At 36.8% G+C, this 18,755-nt stretch overlaps 1 protein-coding gene across 1 annotated transcript in view; it reads left to right on the top strand.

Annotated features, from left to right (window-relative positions):
- SNX2 (sorting nexin 2) overlaps positions 1-3,781 on the top strand; it is a 58,850-nt gene extending 55,069 nt beyond the window's left edge. Inside the window, exons 13-15 of the mRNA XM_061150911.1 lie at positions 894-974; positions 1,100-1,171; positions 2,712-3,781. Coding sequence (XP_061006894.1) covers positions 894-974; positions 1,100-1,171; positions 2,712-2,762 — 204 coding nt within the window. The 3' untranslated portion in view covers positions 2,763-3,781. The remainder of the gene's footprint in view (positions 1-893; positions 975-1,099; positions 1,172-2,711) is intronic.
- Positions 3,782-18,755: the final 14,974 nt, after the last annotated feature.

The following is an 18,755-nucleotide window of genomic DNA, read 5'->3' as shown; positions in this document are numbered from 1 at the left end:
AAGCATTTAAATTAACCTTTCTTTTGAGATGCTTTGATTTCAGAGAGTGACTTGTGTTTTACCCCCCATATATGTACTATATATGGTCTGCTAGCAAATCTGTGTGAGTTTATTACAATGTGTACACTTCTCTTGCCATGCTTCAATAAGGAAATTGAAGAGGTATGACAACCTTTATTTCACTTACAGTCGAGGGGCCTGCTCCGCGGAGCACGTGCCCGTTCGGTCACATAGTGGGGAGGAGCCTTCCATTGCTTAACTCTTCATTTATTTTATTTCTAGCTGTTCCATTGGTCACTGATCACAGCGTTCATTGTTTCTGTAGTGAGTTTAATGTTTACTAATAGCTCTTCACTAGACCATAATTGCATAATTTTTTTTTTTAATCTGGACATTACACCATCATAAAAATGTTTCCTAAATGTATGTCACATTAATTTTTCTAATGATTTCCATGGGCATATAAATTGTGATGACCATGTCTTCTTGAAATTAGGCAAATATTTTTTATGTATTTTGAAATAATTTACAGTTGTATAAAGAAATGAGAGGATTATATTCTTATCACTGCTGAATTATTTGATGGTGAACTTTATATTCGAAATCTTTTTCATCTCAATTAAGATATGGAGATTGTAATTCATTAAGCACTATAATATCCTGATCTTGAGTATATCTGACAGTAAAATATTAATGGAAATTAAACTGATACTGCACTTCCACTCCTGGAAAGTTAGATACAAGTTTGAGTGATGCCAAACTGGGTCTTGCCAGTGGTGAGCTTTCAGGATTTTTAGGCATTGTATTATAAATTAAATGAGTGGTCATGACAGCTGGTTCTAATGATTCTTCCCAGGCAAGATTTAAAAATTTGTACCTTTTGTTTTTGTCAGTGGGAGGCAAAAGTACAACAAGGAGAAAGAGATTTTGAACAGATCTCTAAAACAATTCGAAAAGAAGTGGGAAGATTTGAGGCAAGTATAATAATTTTATACTTTTCTTAACAACGTGGTCACATTTTGCTGTGATACTGTGGTTAAAATCAAATTTAGTTTTGTACTAATGGAGCTTTTTTCCCCCACTTACTATATTTTAACAGAAAGAACGAGTGAAAGATTTTAAAACTGTTATTATCAAGTACTTAGAATCATTAGTACAAACACAACAACAGGTAAGGTAATTTTTTTTTTTTTTTTTTTTTTTTTTTACAGCTTACAGACCTCTAGAACTTGCTTCTGATATACTTTTTTATTTTAAAGATGATAACTGATGAAACGAGCTTTTAAACTTCAGAAGCAATAAATGGAGTAGAAAAAATCAAAGCTAGCAAATGGAAAAGAAAATGGTATAGTGGAAGTAACTGGAAATCCTCAAGTCCTTTTTGGGGTTCCCTGGTAGCTCAGGTAGTAAACAATCTGCATTGCAGGAGATCCAGGTTCGATTCCTGAGTTGGGAAGATCCCCTGGAGAAGGAAATGGCAATCCACTCCAATATTGTTGCCTGGAGAATTCCATGGACAGACCATGGGGTTGCAGAGAGTGGGGCATGATTGAGCAACTTAACACTTTCACTTTGAAGTTCTTTTTGCCTCTATTCCTAACCCCAAGGGGAGATAGGTTTCTCAATTTTAGACTTTTGAGAAACATGCTATTTTTCCTTTTTTCTGTCTTCCCAGTTTTATTTCTCTATTGATCACAGCTGTTTAAATACATTCTTATAGTAAGTTCTCTTTCATACCAGCTAGAACTTAAACTAAAAACTAAGTTTTGAAGGTTTTTAAAAAAATATTGTTTTGATTTTTGCTTTAGTTTGTGTGGGTTTCATGTTGATTGTATACCACAAGTGGCATTTGTCTCCTTAAATAGAGAAAACCATGGGTTTTCATTATAGTATAGTCTGTAACAAGATAATAGAGGTTTTTTCCCCTGTTTATTTTATGTAACTTTGAGTAATATATCAAATTACTTAATGTCTTGAACAGAAGGATTTCTTCCCCCAGTTCTTTTAAAACTATATAATAGATTAAATTTTTAAATTAGGTGATGACATTGTATCTTCAATTTTTTTTATATATTTTAAAATATATAAGTACTTAGTTCATAAAGTCAGATTTTTTAAATGTAAAAATTAGGTTATATAAGCTTATTTTTAAAAGAATTGTTTTAAACTTAATGTTACTTTTCACGTCAATCTGTACTATTTTCTGGACTATACAGGAAAGACCGACAGCTAATAATTCTTTCCAGTCTCTCTTTTTCCCTTTCTTGCTTGGATGTTTTCTTTTCTTCCTTCTTTTTTTAATCATTCTTTTTTGGCTGGCAATAACATAAAATGTAAATATCCTCTGAATTAGGAGATGTTATCACTTTATATTGGAAAAGCTCATTGTAGTTTTATTATTTAAGGTAACCTTACATAGTTTACACTAGCAAAACTTTTTATATATACAATTTTGCATAAATTAATCTTAAATTTTTAGGTATTTTTTTAAATTGTGTTTATTACAAAAATTGAAATTAGCCATGAATAGTTAATATTTTTAAAGAGTTAAAAACTATATTGACAAGCTGTTTAAGGGAATTTAGATGGTCCCTTTAAGAATCAGACTTTAGTAAATGTTATTTATTGTTAGCTAGATTTTTTTAATGCTTCATGGAATATATTATATATATATGACAGGTTATAAGAATATCTTTTATTATCATCCACAGCTGATAAAATACTGGGAGGCATTCCTACCTGAGGCCAAAGCCATTGCCTAGCAAGAAGATTATTCCTGTTAAGAAGATCTTGGATGCTTGTTCCAGTTATGCAGAATTCCATAGTGAAATCATTAAAAACCATCTAAATAAACCACTATATATTTTATGAATTACATGTGGTTTTTTATAAATATATATTCTGACATTTTATTACAAGCTGCATGTCCTGACCCTCTTTGAATTAAGTGGACTGTGGCATGACATTCTGCAATACTTTGCTGAATTGAACACTATTGTGTCTTAAAATACTTGCACTAAAAAGTGCGCTGCGAGGCCAGAAAATTTTACAATATTTTTTCTTTACAGTTATGTTCTGTAGTGTGTTCACCCTCTTTATGAAGTGAATTATCAATGCATTGATTAATGTTCACTTATACATTCCTGTACAGAAATTATGATTTTGTGATTACAGTAATAAAATGATATTCCTTGTGAAGTATTAGTAACAAATTATTTGGGTATGTAAACATATTAGAGATCTTTTGAAAGCGTTTTAATACAAAGAAACTTTTTCCTTTAGATGTATTTAGGTGATGCTATGATCATTAATTTTTTAATTGACCAAAAAAGCTGAACTCTTCCATTACTAAGTCACTAAATGAAGGTTAATTAAGTTTTGTTTTTGCAAAATCATCATAAACCAAAGAACATTTATCTCTTGGTTCAACTTTGGGGAATGCTTTTGTCTTGAGTAAAGGAGTAATAGTTGTCTTTGCTTGTTTTTTATCCTTTCCTATTATAAGTGCCCAATTTAACAATTAAAAAAATATTTATCTGTTTCTGTTACAGGTCCTATGGATTTTGCTCATCTTCTATTACCTTCAAAGTCTAAGACTTTTCATATATTTAATTTATTCCTTACCTTGCCTTTATTTTTTGTTTTAAGCTAAAAGATCATCTGTGGTCATCATTGACAGAGAAAAGTGTTGTGCTAAAATACCCAGTTATTTGATGAACAACCAATGGTAGCGCAAAGAAAATTTGAAGTAAAGTGAAATTTGTCTTTGGCAGCCATCTCACCTATTTCTGTATCATGTTTACATGGCAGTTATATAATCCTTAAGTTTGATGAAAATTTAAGTTGTGACTAGCATCAGGCTTTTCTTAAAGATGCTCCTTTTCTCAGGCTTAACAATTGTATCTCCCTTCTGGAAGGGTAAGATGTACATGTGACTGAGTCTTTTCTAACAGCTTACTGAACACAGTTACCATAGCAGAGTATCCTCAGGCTATGTTTGCTTCCACTTATTTTAGTTGAAATTTTTAGCCTCCTGTAGGTATTGTTCATATTTATAATCCTAGAACCTAGAAGAATACCTGATACTTATAGGTTAATAATAAAGACTTGATGAATTGAACAGAAAAGAAAAAATCCTGGACGATGCAAAATAATGTTTGCTGTCTTAAGAACAAGGAGAAACTGAATTGGAAATAGTACAGTCTTCTGTTGCTTCTCTTGGAGGTGACTGAGATACTTTTAAGAAATGAGTAATTCATATTAATATGTATCAGATCCTACCTTGTCTCGTTAATATTGAGCAAAATACAGGCTTCCTGGGAACAGTTTCACTATAATGATGTTTTAGTATTCGGTATATAGTTTTGTTACTTCCGAAGATTCAGTTTACACATAGGATAGTAACTTAGTTATTCAAGCAGAAATCTTCAATTCTTCTGTGATATATTTATAACAACCTTCAGGACCACCAAATAAAATAATAAATATTTTCAGACTTAAGCTGAAGAGAGTAACAGACCTGAGTCTATTTCAGATTTCATTCCCGTTAACAATCTTTTTATTAAAAGATAGAGTATTGGAAATTTCAAGTAAATTATGTGAGCCTCTGAGACAGGATTTAATTTCTTCAGCACTACATTCATCTTTAGCCATCAGTCTTCACATCTTTTATTCCTCTTACTAAAATACTTTCATTCCAAGTAAGAACAGCAAGAGCCTTCATAGTACAGTTCATATAATCTTTTAGTTATAAACATACGCGTTTAAATTTTTTTTCTCTTTAACCAGATAAAAGTTAAAGAAGGACTAAGGCAGCATAATACAGCGGAACAAACTGAACTTGGAGTCAGCATACTTGTGTTCAGTCTTTATCACTCGGTAGCTGTGTGACCCATCTATAAAACAAGGGTATAAAACCAATTCCTAAAGTGCCTTTCTACTTTAAAGTATGTTGTTTACCAAGCTTTAGCATAAATATTATTCTATTAGAGAGTCAAATTCTAATCAAAATCACCTTCTATTAATAAAGTAAAAGCAGGGCTAAAGCCAAATAAATCTGTATAAAAATTTCTAAAATGTAAGTTTTTTATTGTATTTTTGATGAGTAATTTCAACTATCCATCTTCTTTTTTATACATACATATATATATATTTATATTAATCTCATACCCTTGTTACATTGTTGGCTACTCTTTAACCTTTTTATTATTCAGATATAGCAAAGTTATACCAATTTCTTGTGTGGATTGTTCCATAAGTGGCTTTTAAATATAAAATAAGTCTCAACAAATCAGGTTTCTTTAAAGGAAGGAAATCAGATGAGTAAAAACAGAAGATTATAGTCCTTCAAAAAAATTACTTTTTGATGTCTAAGGAAGTTACAGAGATTTTTGTTTTTCTGTCCTATAGCACGTGACTAGTTATAAAACCAAATGTCTACTTCACTTTCTTGTTAAGGCTCCCTGCATGGGAAGTCATGTGACTAACAAGACTCAGGACTATAGATAGAAGGAGCAGAGGTCATCCTGTTTTAGAGGAAGGAAGGTCGCTGGTAGGAGGGAAGACAACAGCTGTGAAAAGAAAGTGCGGTCACTGACTTGAGATCTTTGGACACATTTCCATATCCACTAGCAGGAAATGTGTATGTTATCATATCTGTGATATAATCTTTCAAAGTATTGAAAAAAAGAATAAAATCCAGAATCAAACAAGTTTCATTTCTAATTCTCACAGTGATTTCAAGTAATAATGAAGATAAATGATTGGCCAGACACAGACATAGCAAGAAGAGGGAAATTACTACAGGAATGGTATCAAAATTGTTGATTACTCACCTTTGTAATCAAGGCCATGAGGAGAGGTCACGGTGATCTGTGGATGAGGTCCTTAGTGTTACAGACCAATAGAAATACAGTGTGAGCCACATACATAATTTTCAGTTTTCTATACCCATATTTTAAAGAGTAAATGAAACAGGTAAAGTTAATTTTAAACTGAGTAGCTCTGAAATATTTTACAAGTATATTAAAAATTACTGTGATGTTTTACATTCTGTTTTTTGTACTAAATGTTCAATATCCCCTGTGTATTTTGCACTTTGTATGTGCATTCAGACTAGCCACATGTTAAGTGATCAGTTGTCACGTGTGGCTAGTGGCTGTGACTCTAGTCAGTTCAGATTTAGATAATTGCATGGAACTGGAAGAGGAGAGTTACGTCCAACAGCGATTTTTTTCGTTTACCACTCCAAATCCAGTGAGGTGTTAAAAGCTAAATAAAAGGGACTTGGTGGTGGTGCTCTCAAAAGGTATAAGACAATTCTGGTATAAGACTTTGTAGCACAGTACTTCGCAAGTAGTGAGCACTCGTAACATTCAACAAATGGTAGCACTTGATTTCCTGATGGAAAATTAGAGACTCTAGTACAACTTCCTTATTTTACAGATAAGCAAACCCGGAATCTAAATCATTATAATGAACTGATTTTTCTTAAATCTGTTGAAACATTCTTCCTTGAAAATGTATAAAAAGATACATTAGCGATTCTTCTTCTAATCATTAAACATAGAATTCTAGATAGTCCTTTGGTATACAGAGAATTTATTTCTTCAAACTGTTACTTCAGAAGTGGCTAAGAATAGAAAATGGTACAAAACAGGAAAGTTGTGGCTTGCTATCTGATCCTTTAATGCACATAAATTAAAAATCCTCATCTTCCTTCCTCTTGTCACATACTTTAATTCTCAAGAAATTGAATAATTTTAAGTATTTTTCTTAATACACTGAGTCAAATGGAAACTTTGTAACTAAAGACAATTAAGGTGAAGCTGCCCACTTGTTAATACACAGAAATTTTTTTTTTTAATTAACACCAGTTAATAGGATTAAACTGATTTAAGGGACTGCTTTGAGGAAAAAAGTTCTATTTTAAATTTATATGTGTAACTGTTTAATAAAACTAAAATCAGACAGAATCTAACAAAACTGAACAATTGCCTTCTTATTGCTTCCATTATCAAGTCTTGAGTTAATCTTGATTTTAACCTATATTTATTTCCTAGATCTTTTATTTCAGGTGGTTCTCAGTATATGTGTGTATAAGTGTGTGTGGACTTGTGTGTGTACATGAATGTGCATGCATGAGAGGAGACTTTAACCAACCCTTGCTGCTAAATTTCAGTTAAAAGTGCTTCTTATCTTCTTGAAACTGAGACACAAAATGCTTATGTTTTCATTTACATAGCTGAGATTTTTTTTTGCCAAGACCAGTTTGAGTTGATTCTATCTGTAAAATCTGTTCCCTTCTCATTTCTTCTCTTTCTCCTCACAAGATCTTGTGACCTTGATAAAGTCCAAATTTTCCAGAACCTGGTTTCAAACCACTTTTCCTGTCTTGATCTTACTCTGTGCTTTCACCCACCTTTTGCTTTAATCAAATGATGCCCCTGTCTATCCTTTTATGGGTCAGTGCTGTTGGTGTTGCCTTGTCTAAATTAACTTTTTCCTCTTTACCACCAACTCTTTAAATCCTATTGAGTCTTTTATAAAGTCCACATCCTCCATATATCCTTTTTAGTCTTCTAACGAAGGAAGCAAGGAACTTCTGGATCTCCTAGCAGGACTTTGGTGACATTTTGCACCTTTCAGATTGTGTTTACTGATGTTTACCTTGCATTATAGCCGTCTTTCTACTTTGAGTAGTCTGTATGCTTCTTGAGGAACGACTATGTTCTTGTTATTTCTTCTAGAACCCAATATGGTACAATCAAGGGAGTGTAATGGGGTGATGAAATATACAATTATGCATCCAGCCAGACTGTTTGAACCCTGGCTCAAGAATCTACACCATTGACTTAGAGAAAGTTATTTTTCTCTAAAACTTAACGTTTCCTTGTTTGTAAAAGTTTCCTTATTTGGAAAGTAATAATAGTACTTGTTCAGGTGCTCTTTCAGGGGATTTAAGATAATTGATGTGACTTTCTCAGCAATAGCATGTACTTAATAAATATTAGCTGTTATGCATCCAGTAAATGTTTACTGAATATTTAATCTCAGTCTGAACAAAATGTCCTGCATTTTGATTATTTTACCAGTCTTTACTGCTTCTTTAAAACAACAGATGTACACTTGGCTAGGATCTAAATGGACTTACCCAGCAGAGTCCTCCTCAGAAAAGTCTGTCCCTAAGATCTGCTCTTAGAGCCCTGAGGCTGAGGATCAGGGATGGAGGGGAAGAAGGCTTGCAGACAAAATCCATTTTTTTTTTTTTTTTTTCTTCAGCCAGCAAAAGCTTAGATCTACCCCCACTACAAAGATGCTGTAGTTAAATGAGTCTTGCCAGGAAACTAGAGACTTTTAAAGAAGCTTGGGGACAAATGAAAGAAGGGTGAGAGAAAAATGGGGCGACTGCTTAGGGAAAGTTTGTTTCCACACAGAAACATAGAAGAACCTTGAATGTGTTGTAGACTAAGGGAAGTAGTAATCAATGGAGAAAAAAGTGGAGAATAAAAAGATCTTGACAGCAATTGATGGAACAGTAATCATACAGCCAACTGTATGGTGAGGGCAGACACTGCAGTGGAAACTGAAAGGGGGAGAGAGGCTGGGATGGTAAGAAGAGGCCAGCATCACTCACTCATTCACTCATGGAGTATTTGTTCAGTCTCTGCTGCGTCAGGCACTGAAGTAATGGGTTGGTATCAGGGAGGAACAAGAAGGTTGTCTAGAATGCTCCCCTGATTTCTGGCTTTGATGACTTAGGATACTTCTGCTTTGAATAACTGAGATAGTATGAGAGAGTTCCGGGCATGGTATATTGTTTTCCATCATAGTTTATCACAAGGATATTGATACAGTTCCCTGTGCTGTACATAGAGTAGGACTGTGTTTATCCATTCTGCATGTAATAGTTTGCATCTGCTAACCTCAAACTCCCAATCCATCCCTCGCCCACCCACCACCCCATCCACCATGTTTTTGATGTACCTTTGGGCATCCAAGATGAAAATACATGAAAACATAAGTCAGGACTAGATGTTGTGTCATCAAGTTAGAATGTGAACATGCTCTGTTCCTTGAAACCATGATTATTAATGAATGCCTTCTCAGAACAAATAAAATGTGACTCAGCCTGCTGAGGACAAAACATCACATACAAGTAACATCTAAGGGAAGAATGGAGGTGAATAAGTCAGGGAAGTGCAAAGAGCCTCAAGAGAAAAAGGGAGTTTCTTCCTCTGAACAAAAAGGAAGGGAAAGAAGAATTTCCATTATTTGGAAATAATGCCTGAATGCTTTTATTTTTTCAGTGAAAAAGGAAATTAAACCATCATCAGGGAATACCAGCAGAAAAGCCAAAGAAAATGGGGGGCCACAGGAAAGTGGTAGATGTCTAGAAAACAGAAATTGAGAAGAGTCAGCTATGGATGGGTACCCACTTTCAAATAAGTTTGGAAATCATGAATTTAAAATGAAGTCAACCAAAGTATCCTTTTTTTTTTTCAGCCATGAGAAAGCAAGACAAAGTTTGATTTATTCAAGATTAGGGATTGGTGGTATATGTAAGAAAGCCGAGGGGGGAGGGATTTTGAATGATTTAAAAGACCGAAAAGATGAAGGTAAGTGAGGTGACAGGCACAGATTGGGGAGTGCAGCTATGATGAGGTGAAAGAATAATTTTTCTGGTAAGAGGAAACAGGAGTCGAGAAAGCAGTCAAAGGAGGAAACCTGCGTTTAAGAAGTGACATTAATGTGTATTGCCACCTTTTTAAAAGAATAACTTCAATATGACAGCTGCATAGAGCTCATAGTGCGACCAAGGTTATTTCTGTGGGTTCTTCAACTGTACTTTTTGGTTTGCTAAAGTATCGAAAGCTTTTTGCATGTTGACTTTAGTCTCTTGATTTTTAAGTTTATCTCATCAAATCACTGCATGCGCATAGTCTGAAAACTAGCATCGGAAATATAAAACACAGTGGTTCTCTGCCCCACAAACCACGATTTCCCTGGTTCTTTTCCTCAAAGATAACCTCTTTCTAAGCTGTTTCTTCCAGCGTTTAAATACCTTCACATTTCTAAGTAGAATGCATATCCTGCTGTCATTTGAATCATCAATTTTAGACATCATCCACATCTTTTTTTATGGCAAGTGAGTTTTTCTCTTAGGCTACCATCCATCTGCTTCATATGCTCATCTCCCACTTCCAGTGTAGTTAAAAGTTTTTGGTTAAATCAGTATTTTCATTTTTAATGTCTTACAAATATCATTCACTGCTGAACGTTTTAGTATATTTAATCGTTATTGTCTTCCTTAAAAAAACTTTAGAACAATACTAGAATTATATTAAAATTAAAAGGTTGTACACATACAGTTATAGTATACCTTGCTTCTCTTATTAACATGTTAGTGTAGTACATTTGTTACAATTGATTAACCAATATAGTATTAACTAACATGTATGAATGCTGTCATGTCCAACTCTGAGACCCCATGGTCTGTACCCTGCCAGTCTCCTCAGTCCATTGGATTTTCCAGGCAAGAATACTGGAGTGGGTTACATTTCCTCCAGGGAATCTTCCCAACCCAGGGACAGAACCCGTCTCCTACGTCTCTTGCATTGGCAGGCAGATTACCCCTGAGCCACCTGAGAAGGCCATTATTAACTGGAGACCATAGTTTATTCAGATTGCCTTTGTTTCTGCCTAATGTCCTTTTTCTCTTCTAAGATTTCATGCAAGATACCGCGTTACATTTAGTTGTCATCTCTCCTCCTGTTACTCTTGGTTGTGACAGTTTCTTAGACTTTCCTTTTCCTCAGTGACTTTACTGGGTTTTTTGTTGTTGTTGTTGTTTTTCTTGAGGTAGAACATACCTTGATTTTTTTTTTTTTTTCCATTTGGCTGGTGCTTTTTTTTTTTTAATCTATTGCCAGTTTTTTCCATGTCTTCCTACAGTACATTTCCCACAAGCCCACTCGGATCAAGTAATTCAACCATTCCAATTGCTTTCCCTAGGGCTTGCTCTCCTGAGGATTTTGGTTTTCTCTGAACTGCTGCTCTCTGAGCATGTTGTATCTCTGGATTTGCCCCGAACTTTGGAATTGCCTGTACCTTTCTCCTGGGACCCATTCCCTATATCCTGGGTTTCATGCTTTCCTCCTTTGTGATTTATTTCCGTGTGTTGGAATAGTATGTTCTCAAGTAGTTTCTTTGGTTAAAAAGAAGGTACGGCTGAAAGTATTATGAAAACAGCTCTCACGATGTCCACCTCTTGAGTCAGACTGCTCTGGTCTGGACTGGCTACCTTTCTCTGCCTGCTGCCCAGAGGATCCTTAAGATTCCCTTTGCTTCTCCCCTGGTTTCCTATTCTCTATAACCCACATTTTCCTCTCTTGATTTATTCCTTCATTTGGGTAGATATACAGTTCTTGAAAATGATGCATAGAAACTTACTTATGAGACTATTTTTGCCATCATCCTTGATAATTTTAAGTGGTCATATGTTGGAAATCGTTTTCTCTAGAATTCTGAAGACATTGCTTCCTTGTCTTTAACCTTGCAGTGTTGCGTTGAGGTTTCCAAAGCCATTCTGCTTTCATATCTTTTGTATATGAATTGTCCCTTCACTCTTACCCCTTTCCAGAATGTAAGGTTTTTTTCCTTCAGTGTTCTAAATCTCATACAGATTTGCTGTAGTACACATCTGTTTTCATCCTGTGTGAGTGCTTTCAATCTGGAAACACGCAATTCAGTTCCGGGCATTTTCTTGAGTTACTTCACTCATGATTTCCTCCCTTCTATATTCTCTCTTCTCTTTCTGGAAGACTCATTATTTGAGTATTGGATGTTCTCGAGTGATGATGTTTATTTTCTTATTTTGCATCTGTTACTTTGTTCTACTCTCTGAGTTTACCCTCATTTTCTAATTGGATAAGTAGCTTCTTGTTTCACAGATGCAATGTCTTCCTGCATCTCTGAGGATATTAGTGATAGTTGAGTTTTTTAAAGTTCCTTTTTCCCTCCTTGTTTCTGTTTCCTCAAAATTAATTTTCTGTTTTTATCTCTCGCATATTAGCTGCTTTCCTCAGATATTTGTTAATTTTTGGATATCTTCTCAAGATTAGCAGTGGGAACTGATGCTGATTGGAAGCTCTGTCAAACTTTAAAAAAAAAAAAAAATGTTTTTCCAGGTTTGCTCAGGTATAATTGACAAAAACTGTATGTTATGCACCCAGTCTAGCTGGCTATCAGGTCCTGCCTCATTGAAGGCCGCCAGCCTGTTGATGGGTACGGCTGTGTCCCAGCAGGGCTGACTGCTTAGGACTGGTGTTGACCTGCTCTTGGTTGGGTGAGCCCCTGTCGTTGGTAGGCTGGAGGGAGGATTCCGAAATGGTGCTTGCCAGCATCAGTGCCCCTGTGGCAGAAATGAGCTCCCCAGAATGGCTACTCCAGTATCTGTGTTCTCAGGTGGAGTACCAGTTGCCTCCTGGTACTGTGTACCAGGTCCTCCAAGATGAGGAGGAGCGTCTAAGCCTCCTTTCAGATCGTTACCTCTGTGCTGGGACTTGGGAGCGTGTGAGAACTTGCATGTGCCCTTTAAGGAGGGCCTGTGTTGCCCACAGCCCTGTGGCTCCTGGACACAGCCCCACTGGCCTTTGTAGCCAGATGTTCTGAGTACCTGTCTTCCCAGTGCAGGACCTCCAGGCTGGGAAGCCCGGTGTGGGGCTTGCCCCCCTCACGCCTAGGGGAGAAACTCTCCAGTTGTGATGATCCTTCCATTTGTGTTGTTGCCTATTCCAGGAAGGCAGGTCTTGACTGAAGCAACACTCTGCCCCCTCTACAAGGTCTCCTCGTGGGTCTGTCTATACTTTTAGCTCTGGAAGGTCTTTTCCACTAGTCTTCAGATCATTCTCATCAATGATTGCTTGTAAATAGTCTTAGTTTTATGTGTGCCTGTGGGAGGAGCCGAGCTCAAGTTCTTCCTACTCTGCCATGTTGGCCACCCCTATCAAATCTGAAAATCACTGGAGAGTGACCTCATTGGGCTGTTTGTAGGGAATTTCCAATGTTGGTGTTTCTAGAGTTTTCTTCTCTTGGGCTCATCAGATTTCCCAGAGAATATCTCCCACTTTCTTGCGTGGAAGGTAACGGTGTAGCTGCCAGCCTCTGTGAGGTTTTAATACTCATACTTTAACGTGTGTATGATCATGTGCCCCCAGGCCTCAACTATTTTTTGATGAAAGTTCCCGTGCCCTCAAGTGGGCAAGTCATTTTCCAATGTAAAGACTCTCTTTTTTACTCTCTCTCTCCAGGAAATATCCTCTGGAATTATGCCAATGTGGAAGAGGGGATTGAAGGATTTTCCCACTCAACTTTCACTCAGTCTTCCTTCTAGTCAATCTATCTCCCATTCTAGATGAGGTGTATCTTCTCTACCCCTCTCACTGAGCTTTTTGGGTATTGTCCTGTGTAAATCAGGTTGATTTTCCACTTTCACCATTGGCTTAAATTTGGCTTTTTCTTGTTTACCACAATGGTTGCTTCTCATTCATCTGCTTTCTAGTTTATAAAAATCTTTTTGTTGTTCTCTCTTCTGCTTTTCCTATCTTTATGGGGTTTTTTTTTGTTTGTTTGTTTGTTTTTAAGGAAGAAATTCCTTTTAGTTTTACTGGGGCTAGAAGAAGCAGTGAAGTTAATTATGTATGTTCAATTCATTACCTTACCCCAGAAATCCTAACAGTTTTTTTTTTTTTTAAGTGCAACAGAATATTCACAGTGTAAGTGAACTGAAATATTTTAATCCATAACATGATAGAATTCTTTTCTCTGCTCATGGTTACATGGCAGCTAACCTCCATGAGAGCCCCGATTAATTCTTGCCGCCTGAGACTCCAGCCATCGCATAGTCCCTCCTACACTGAATAGGCTAACCTTTGTAAGCAGCAGGATATTGCAGAAATGATGGAGTGTAAATTCTTAGGGTAGATGTAGTCTTCACCCTGAGCTCTTTCAGATTTTTTGCTTTGGAGGAAGGCTGTGTCTCTGGGGAGAGGTCCGAGTAGCCAGGAGCTGAGGCCTCCTGCCAACAATCAACGTTCACTTTCAAGGCATGTGAGTGAACTACTTTGTCAATGGCTCCTGCAGCCCCATAGACTCTTGAGATGACTGTAGCCTGGGTATGTGTCTCGTCTGCATCTTAAACTGCTCCCAGATTCCTGGACCAACAGAAACTGTATAAGTACCTCTTGCTTTAAGAAGCTAAAATTTGGGGATAATTTGTTACTCAGTAATAGATAATTTATACAGGTTTTTTGTTGTGTTTTTTTTTTTTGTCTGCATGCATTCTTTGGGAAATTCCCTGTTCATACTGTGTCCATTTTTTATACTGCTATTAAGAAAAATTATATATTCTTTACACATAAAATGTACACTAATCCTTTGTTATACATGTTGCAAATATCTTTTCAGTTTATTGAACATTTTTTAACTTAATGGTCTTTGTTTTACATTAATTTAAAATCCTTATTTAGCCTTATATAGTATAATCCTTCCCCCAAAGTCTTTGTTTTGGTTTTTGTAATAAGGTTTTGTCTACCTTGAGGTGTTTTACAGTTCTGTTTTTCCACAGAGCTTTTTTACTACACGTGGAATTCATTTTAAAAATAAATTTTACTTTTCTTTCGGGTGGAGAGCCAGTTATTCATAAACTATTCATTACACCATTTATTTATTACTATTTTTAACATTTACTAAAACTTTAGTATTTAAATATTTATTAAAACTATATAAGCACTCAGCTACTTATTGAATAGCTTATTTTTTTTTACCCTCGTGGCTTTGAAATACCATTGTTGTTTCATATTATGTTCCTATATATTAAGGAATCTATTTCTGAGCTATTTGATTCCCTTCGTCATGTGTTTAGCTTCCCTTCGTCATTTGTGTAATTTTCTCTGGGATCATACTGGTTTAAATACCATGACTCTATATGTTTTGATGTCCTACAAATTAACTTATCCTCTCATTCTTTCTTTCCTTTTTTTGTTCAAACCTGCCCTGGCTATTCATTTTTCAAACAAGCTTGTCCCTTTGCTTATCGTGTTGGTTATTTGATTGTATTAGCTCTGTAAATTGTTTTGGTGAAAACTTATCCAAATAAAGCAACAAAATATTGATTCTTCTCATTCAGAAATGTGATACAACTATTTTCAAACTTTTTTTTGTGTCCTTGCATAGCTTTTTAGTTTTCATCATATAAATTTTGCATGTTTCTTAAATTTATCTTTAGAAATGTGTAACTTTTTAATATTGTTATTCATGAAATTGTTTGGTTTTTCCCTGTTATTTTTGAATTGGTTAATGGTGTGTGTAAGCAAGTTATTGTCTATGAAATCTATTGATTCCTATGTGATGATTTACTCTCTGGCACCTTATGAAACTTTTATTCTAACAAATTTTTAGTTGATTCTGCTTTATGGGTTTAGATTGTTTCATCTACAAATAACCTTAGTTTTATATATTCCAATCCAGTGTCTGTACCTGTTTATTTTGCTTTTCTTATTGTATTGAGTGGTGCCTCCAGCAAAATGTCAAACTATAATTGTGATAAAGATATTAACACTATTCTTATGCTTCCTCCTGTGATGTTTAATGGGATATTTGCTGTAGGGTTGTGGTACTTTTATCAAATTAAAGCTGGTTTGGGGTTTTGTTTTTGTTTTTTTTTTTTGCTGTTTCTAGGCTGTTAAGAATTATTAGGAAGAGGTGTACTGATTTATTAATGTTGCTTCAGAATTTACTGGCATACTCATTTATCTTTGTTCTTTTCTAATATGACAATGTTGAGATATATATCAACAGATTTTCTAAAGTTTAACTGTCTTTATATTTCTGGAATAAATCTTGTTTGGTCATGATATGCTAGTCTTATAACAGAATGTTGAATAAGTAATGTATTTTAGATAGATATTGGTCAGGACTTATAAGTTGGTATTTAAAGCAGTTTATCATTAAATTTGCTGAAGTATTTATCTACCCAATACTAGGTGTTGTATTTTCAGTGCACAGATTTCATACTCTGATTCCAGCAAAATTTTTTTCTCTCTTTTTTCTTTTTCCTGTCTCCTCCCCTGCCATCCACCCACCCCAGCAATAGAAGTGCAGAGCCCTAACCACTGGACTACCAGGGAAGTCCATATTCTTATGTAAGGTTTTTGCCTTTATTAACAGATATTAAGTGTACAACTTCTTATATAGTATTTGCCATGTATTTTTATTAATGTTGTGAGGAGATACTATTTAGCTGACCTGTCAGAGTGTAGAGAAGATAGGTAAGAATAGCAGGATAATACATTGGCCATGTTCTCTTACTTTAGTGCTATTCTCTTCTTTCCTTTATAGTGGTTACCCACAGAACTTGATTAGAAATTTACCTCTTCTAATTATTAGCTAGAATAATAATTAGCTCAGCTGGTATAGAATCCACTTGCAATGCAGGAGACCCCAGTTCAATTCCCAGGCTTCCTGAGTCGGGAAGATCCCCTGGAGAAGGGATAGGCTACCCACTCCAGTATTCTTGGGCTTCCCTGGTGGCTCAGATGGTAAAGAATCCACTCAGGTCAGGAGACCTGGGTTCAATCCCTGGGCTGGGAAGATCCCCTGGAGAAAGGAATGGCTAGCCACTCCAGTATTCTTCCTGGAGAATTTCATGAACAGAGGAGCCTGGCGGGCAACAGTCTAGGGGGGTCACAGAGTCGACACAACTGAGCGACTTTCACTTTCAATTTCATAGTTATTTATCTTCTCTGAGCTTTAATTATGCCATCTGAAATAATTGAAATAACAGTTACAGCTGAGCTTTTAGACCCTCAAGAACACACCTGAGAACCTGTATATATTTTCAGCAAGGCAAAATTAAATTATACACAGCTAGTAGTAGAATACAGCAAAAAAGAAAAAAAAAGATTCATTTGGACCACTTGTCAGATCTTCTTGGACCCATACATTTCTGACTCTTAAATTCAAAGGTAAATAGGTGAACCGATATGCCACCAGACAAAAATACATATGCTAGGCTACTAACAAGCTGTTGTGAAAGAATCATGTAGAAGTCATATTAAAAGTTTGATCAGCAATCTATTTCGCAAGGATTTTATGATTACACAATCCTCATTTACATTATACTCTTGAGACCTTAATAACCTGTTTGAACCAATCTTGAAATTGTTTCTGGGGGCGGAGTCTGCCATCATCAATAGCCATTATTTTAAAATAAAAACAGGAATACTACATCTTAGTCCTTTGAAGTCCTACTGTACATAACAGTTCCTCACACGAAGCTTAAATGAGACATGGGATGTAATAACATCCCACGTAGTAACTACTGTATCCCATTGGTTTTGTAAAGATGAGCACTGAAGTGTTTATAAAAAATTTTGAAGAAAAATGTGTCTAGCAATATACCAAGAAGGGGATAAAAAAAAAATTTTTTTTTAAATACTTTCTCTAGAATCTAGGGGGTGAGGCAGGTAAGTACACGGCACAATACAGTGTGATACAGTCACAGAGGCTAAGGGGAACCTACAAGCTGGGTTCTGAACCGGGGCAGCGTGGAGCCCACAGAGCTATTTGGTCACATCTGGAGGTGTTGGCCAGTGGAAGAAAAGAGGAGAGCTAGTCTTCCCAGGGCCCAGCCTATGGGGTTCTGAGGGGCAGACACAACCTGGAGCTGCAAGTGTGTGGGTAAGGGCTTCACCTGAGGTTAAGGTCCACATCAGACAAGTTCTTAAAGCAGAAGGCCTGATTAGTCCTCTTTTCCATGACTAAGGTCTCATCATAAACTTAAGAGCAGTTTCAAGCTGAAATGTCCCCCTGGCCTCAAGAGCAAACAGCCATTGACCGGCAGCCCAAGAAGCTCTCTGCACAACTCACCTTCAGGTTTCTATTCTGCTCCCTGCTCTAACCTAAGAAAGAAACTCGTGGTTTGCAAAGGTATCCTGATAACCGCAGTGCTCAACTGGAGCACTTTTATCTTTCAGGTACTTTCAGGTAATTAACTTCTGGCCAGAGGGGCACATTCCTGCCCTTGCCCTTCCCCCCCCCCCCCCCTTTTTCTTCTGTTTTCTCTTAAAGTTAAGAAACTCTATGCCGACAGAATTTTAGAACTGGAGCAAGAAGTCGGAATGTTGGTCTCCTTGAGCAGCCGACTTTCGGGCTCTGTATTACAGCCTGTATTCTGTGGTTTGACTGCTAACTCAGAACCAGACGCTGAATTCTGTGGTTCGACGGCTAACTCGGAACTGACCCTGGCATCGAAGGGGAACAGTAAAGTCTTGGTAAAAGTAGTGCAGGGTTCGCTGCTGTTCATGCCAACCGAGAGTTAAAGCGAAAACTCAACCAACCAAAACAAAATCCAGAAGCTCCATGCATTTCTGTTCCTTGTCTTGCGATCTGTTCCGGGTGGGGTCTTGCAAACTGCAAGCCCAGTGCCTGCTCTAGCCTCCAGGGCAGGGAGCGCCGGGGTGCGGCCCTGTCCCCGGCGCGGTGGCGCGCACACCCCTTTTCTGCAGACTCACAGGTTTCCAGGCCCCGCCTCCTCCGGGCCCAGCTGATCTCCGCCGCCCTTCGGGCCTGGAATCCAGGCGCCCGGAGACAGCCCCAGGCCGCCCTGGGAGCGGCGGGCGGCGGCGGAGCCGGGCCGGAGCCGCGCGGTCTCCCGATCCCGCAGGCTCGGAGAAGGGAGGCGGGGCGGCCGGGCC

Source organism: Dama dama, chromosome 9 (genome assembly GCF_033118175.1).
Source record: "Dama dama isolate Ldn47 chromosome 9, ASM3311817v1, whole genome shotgun sequence".
Taxonomy (NCBI): domain Eukaryota; kingdom Metazoa; phylum Chordata; class Mammalia; order Artiodactyla; family Cervidae; genus Dama; species Dama dama.
Note: the sequence above shows the minus strand (reverse complement) of the source record. Positions and strands in the feature narration are given on the sequence as shown.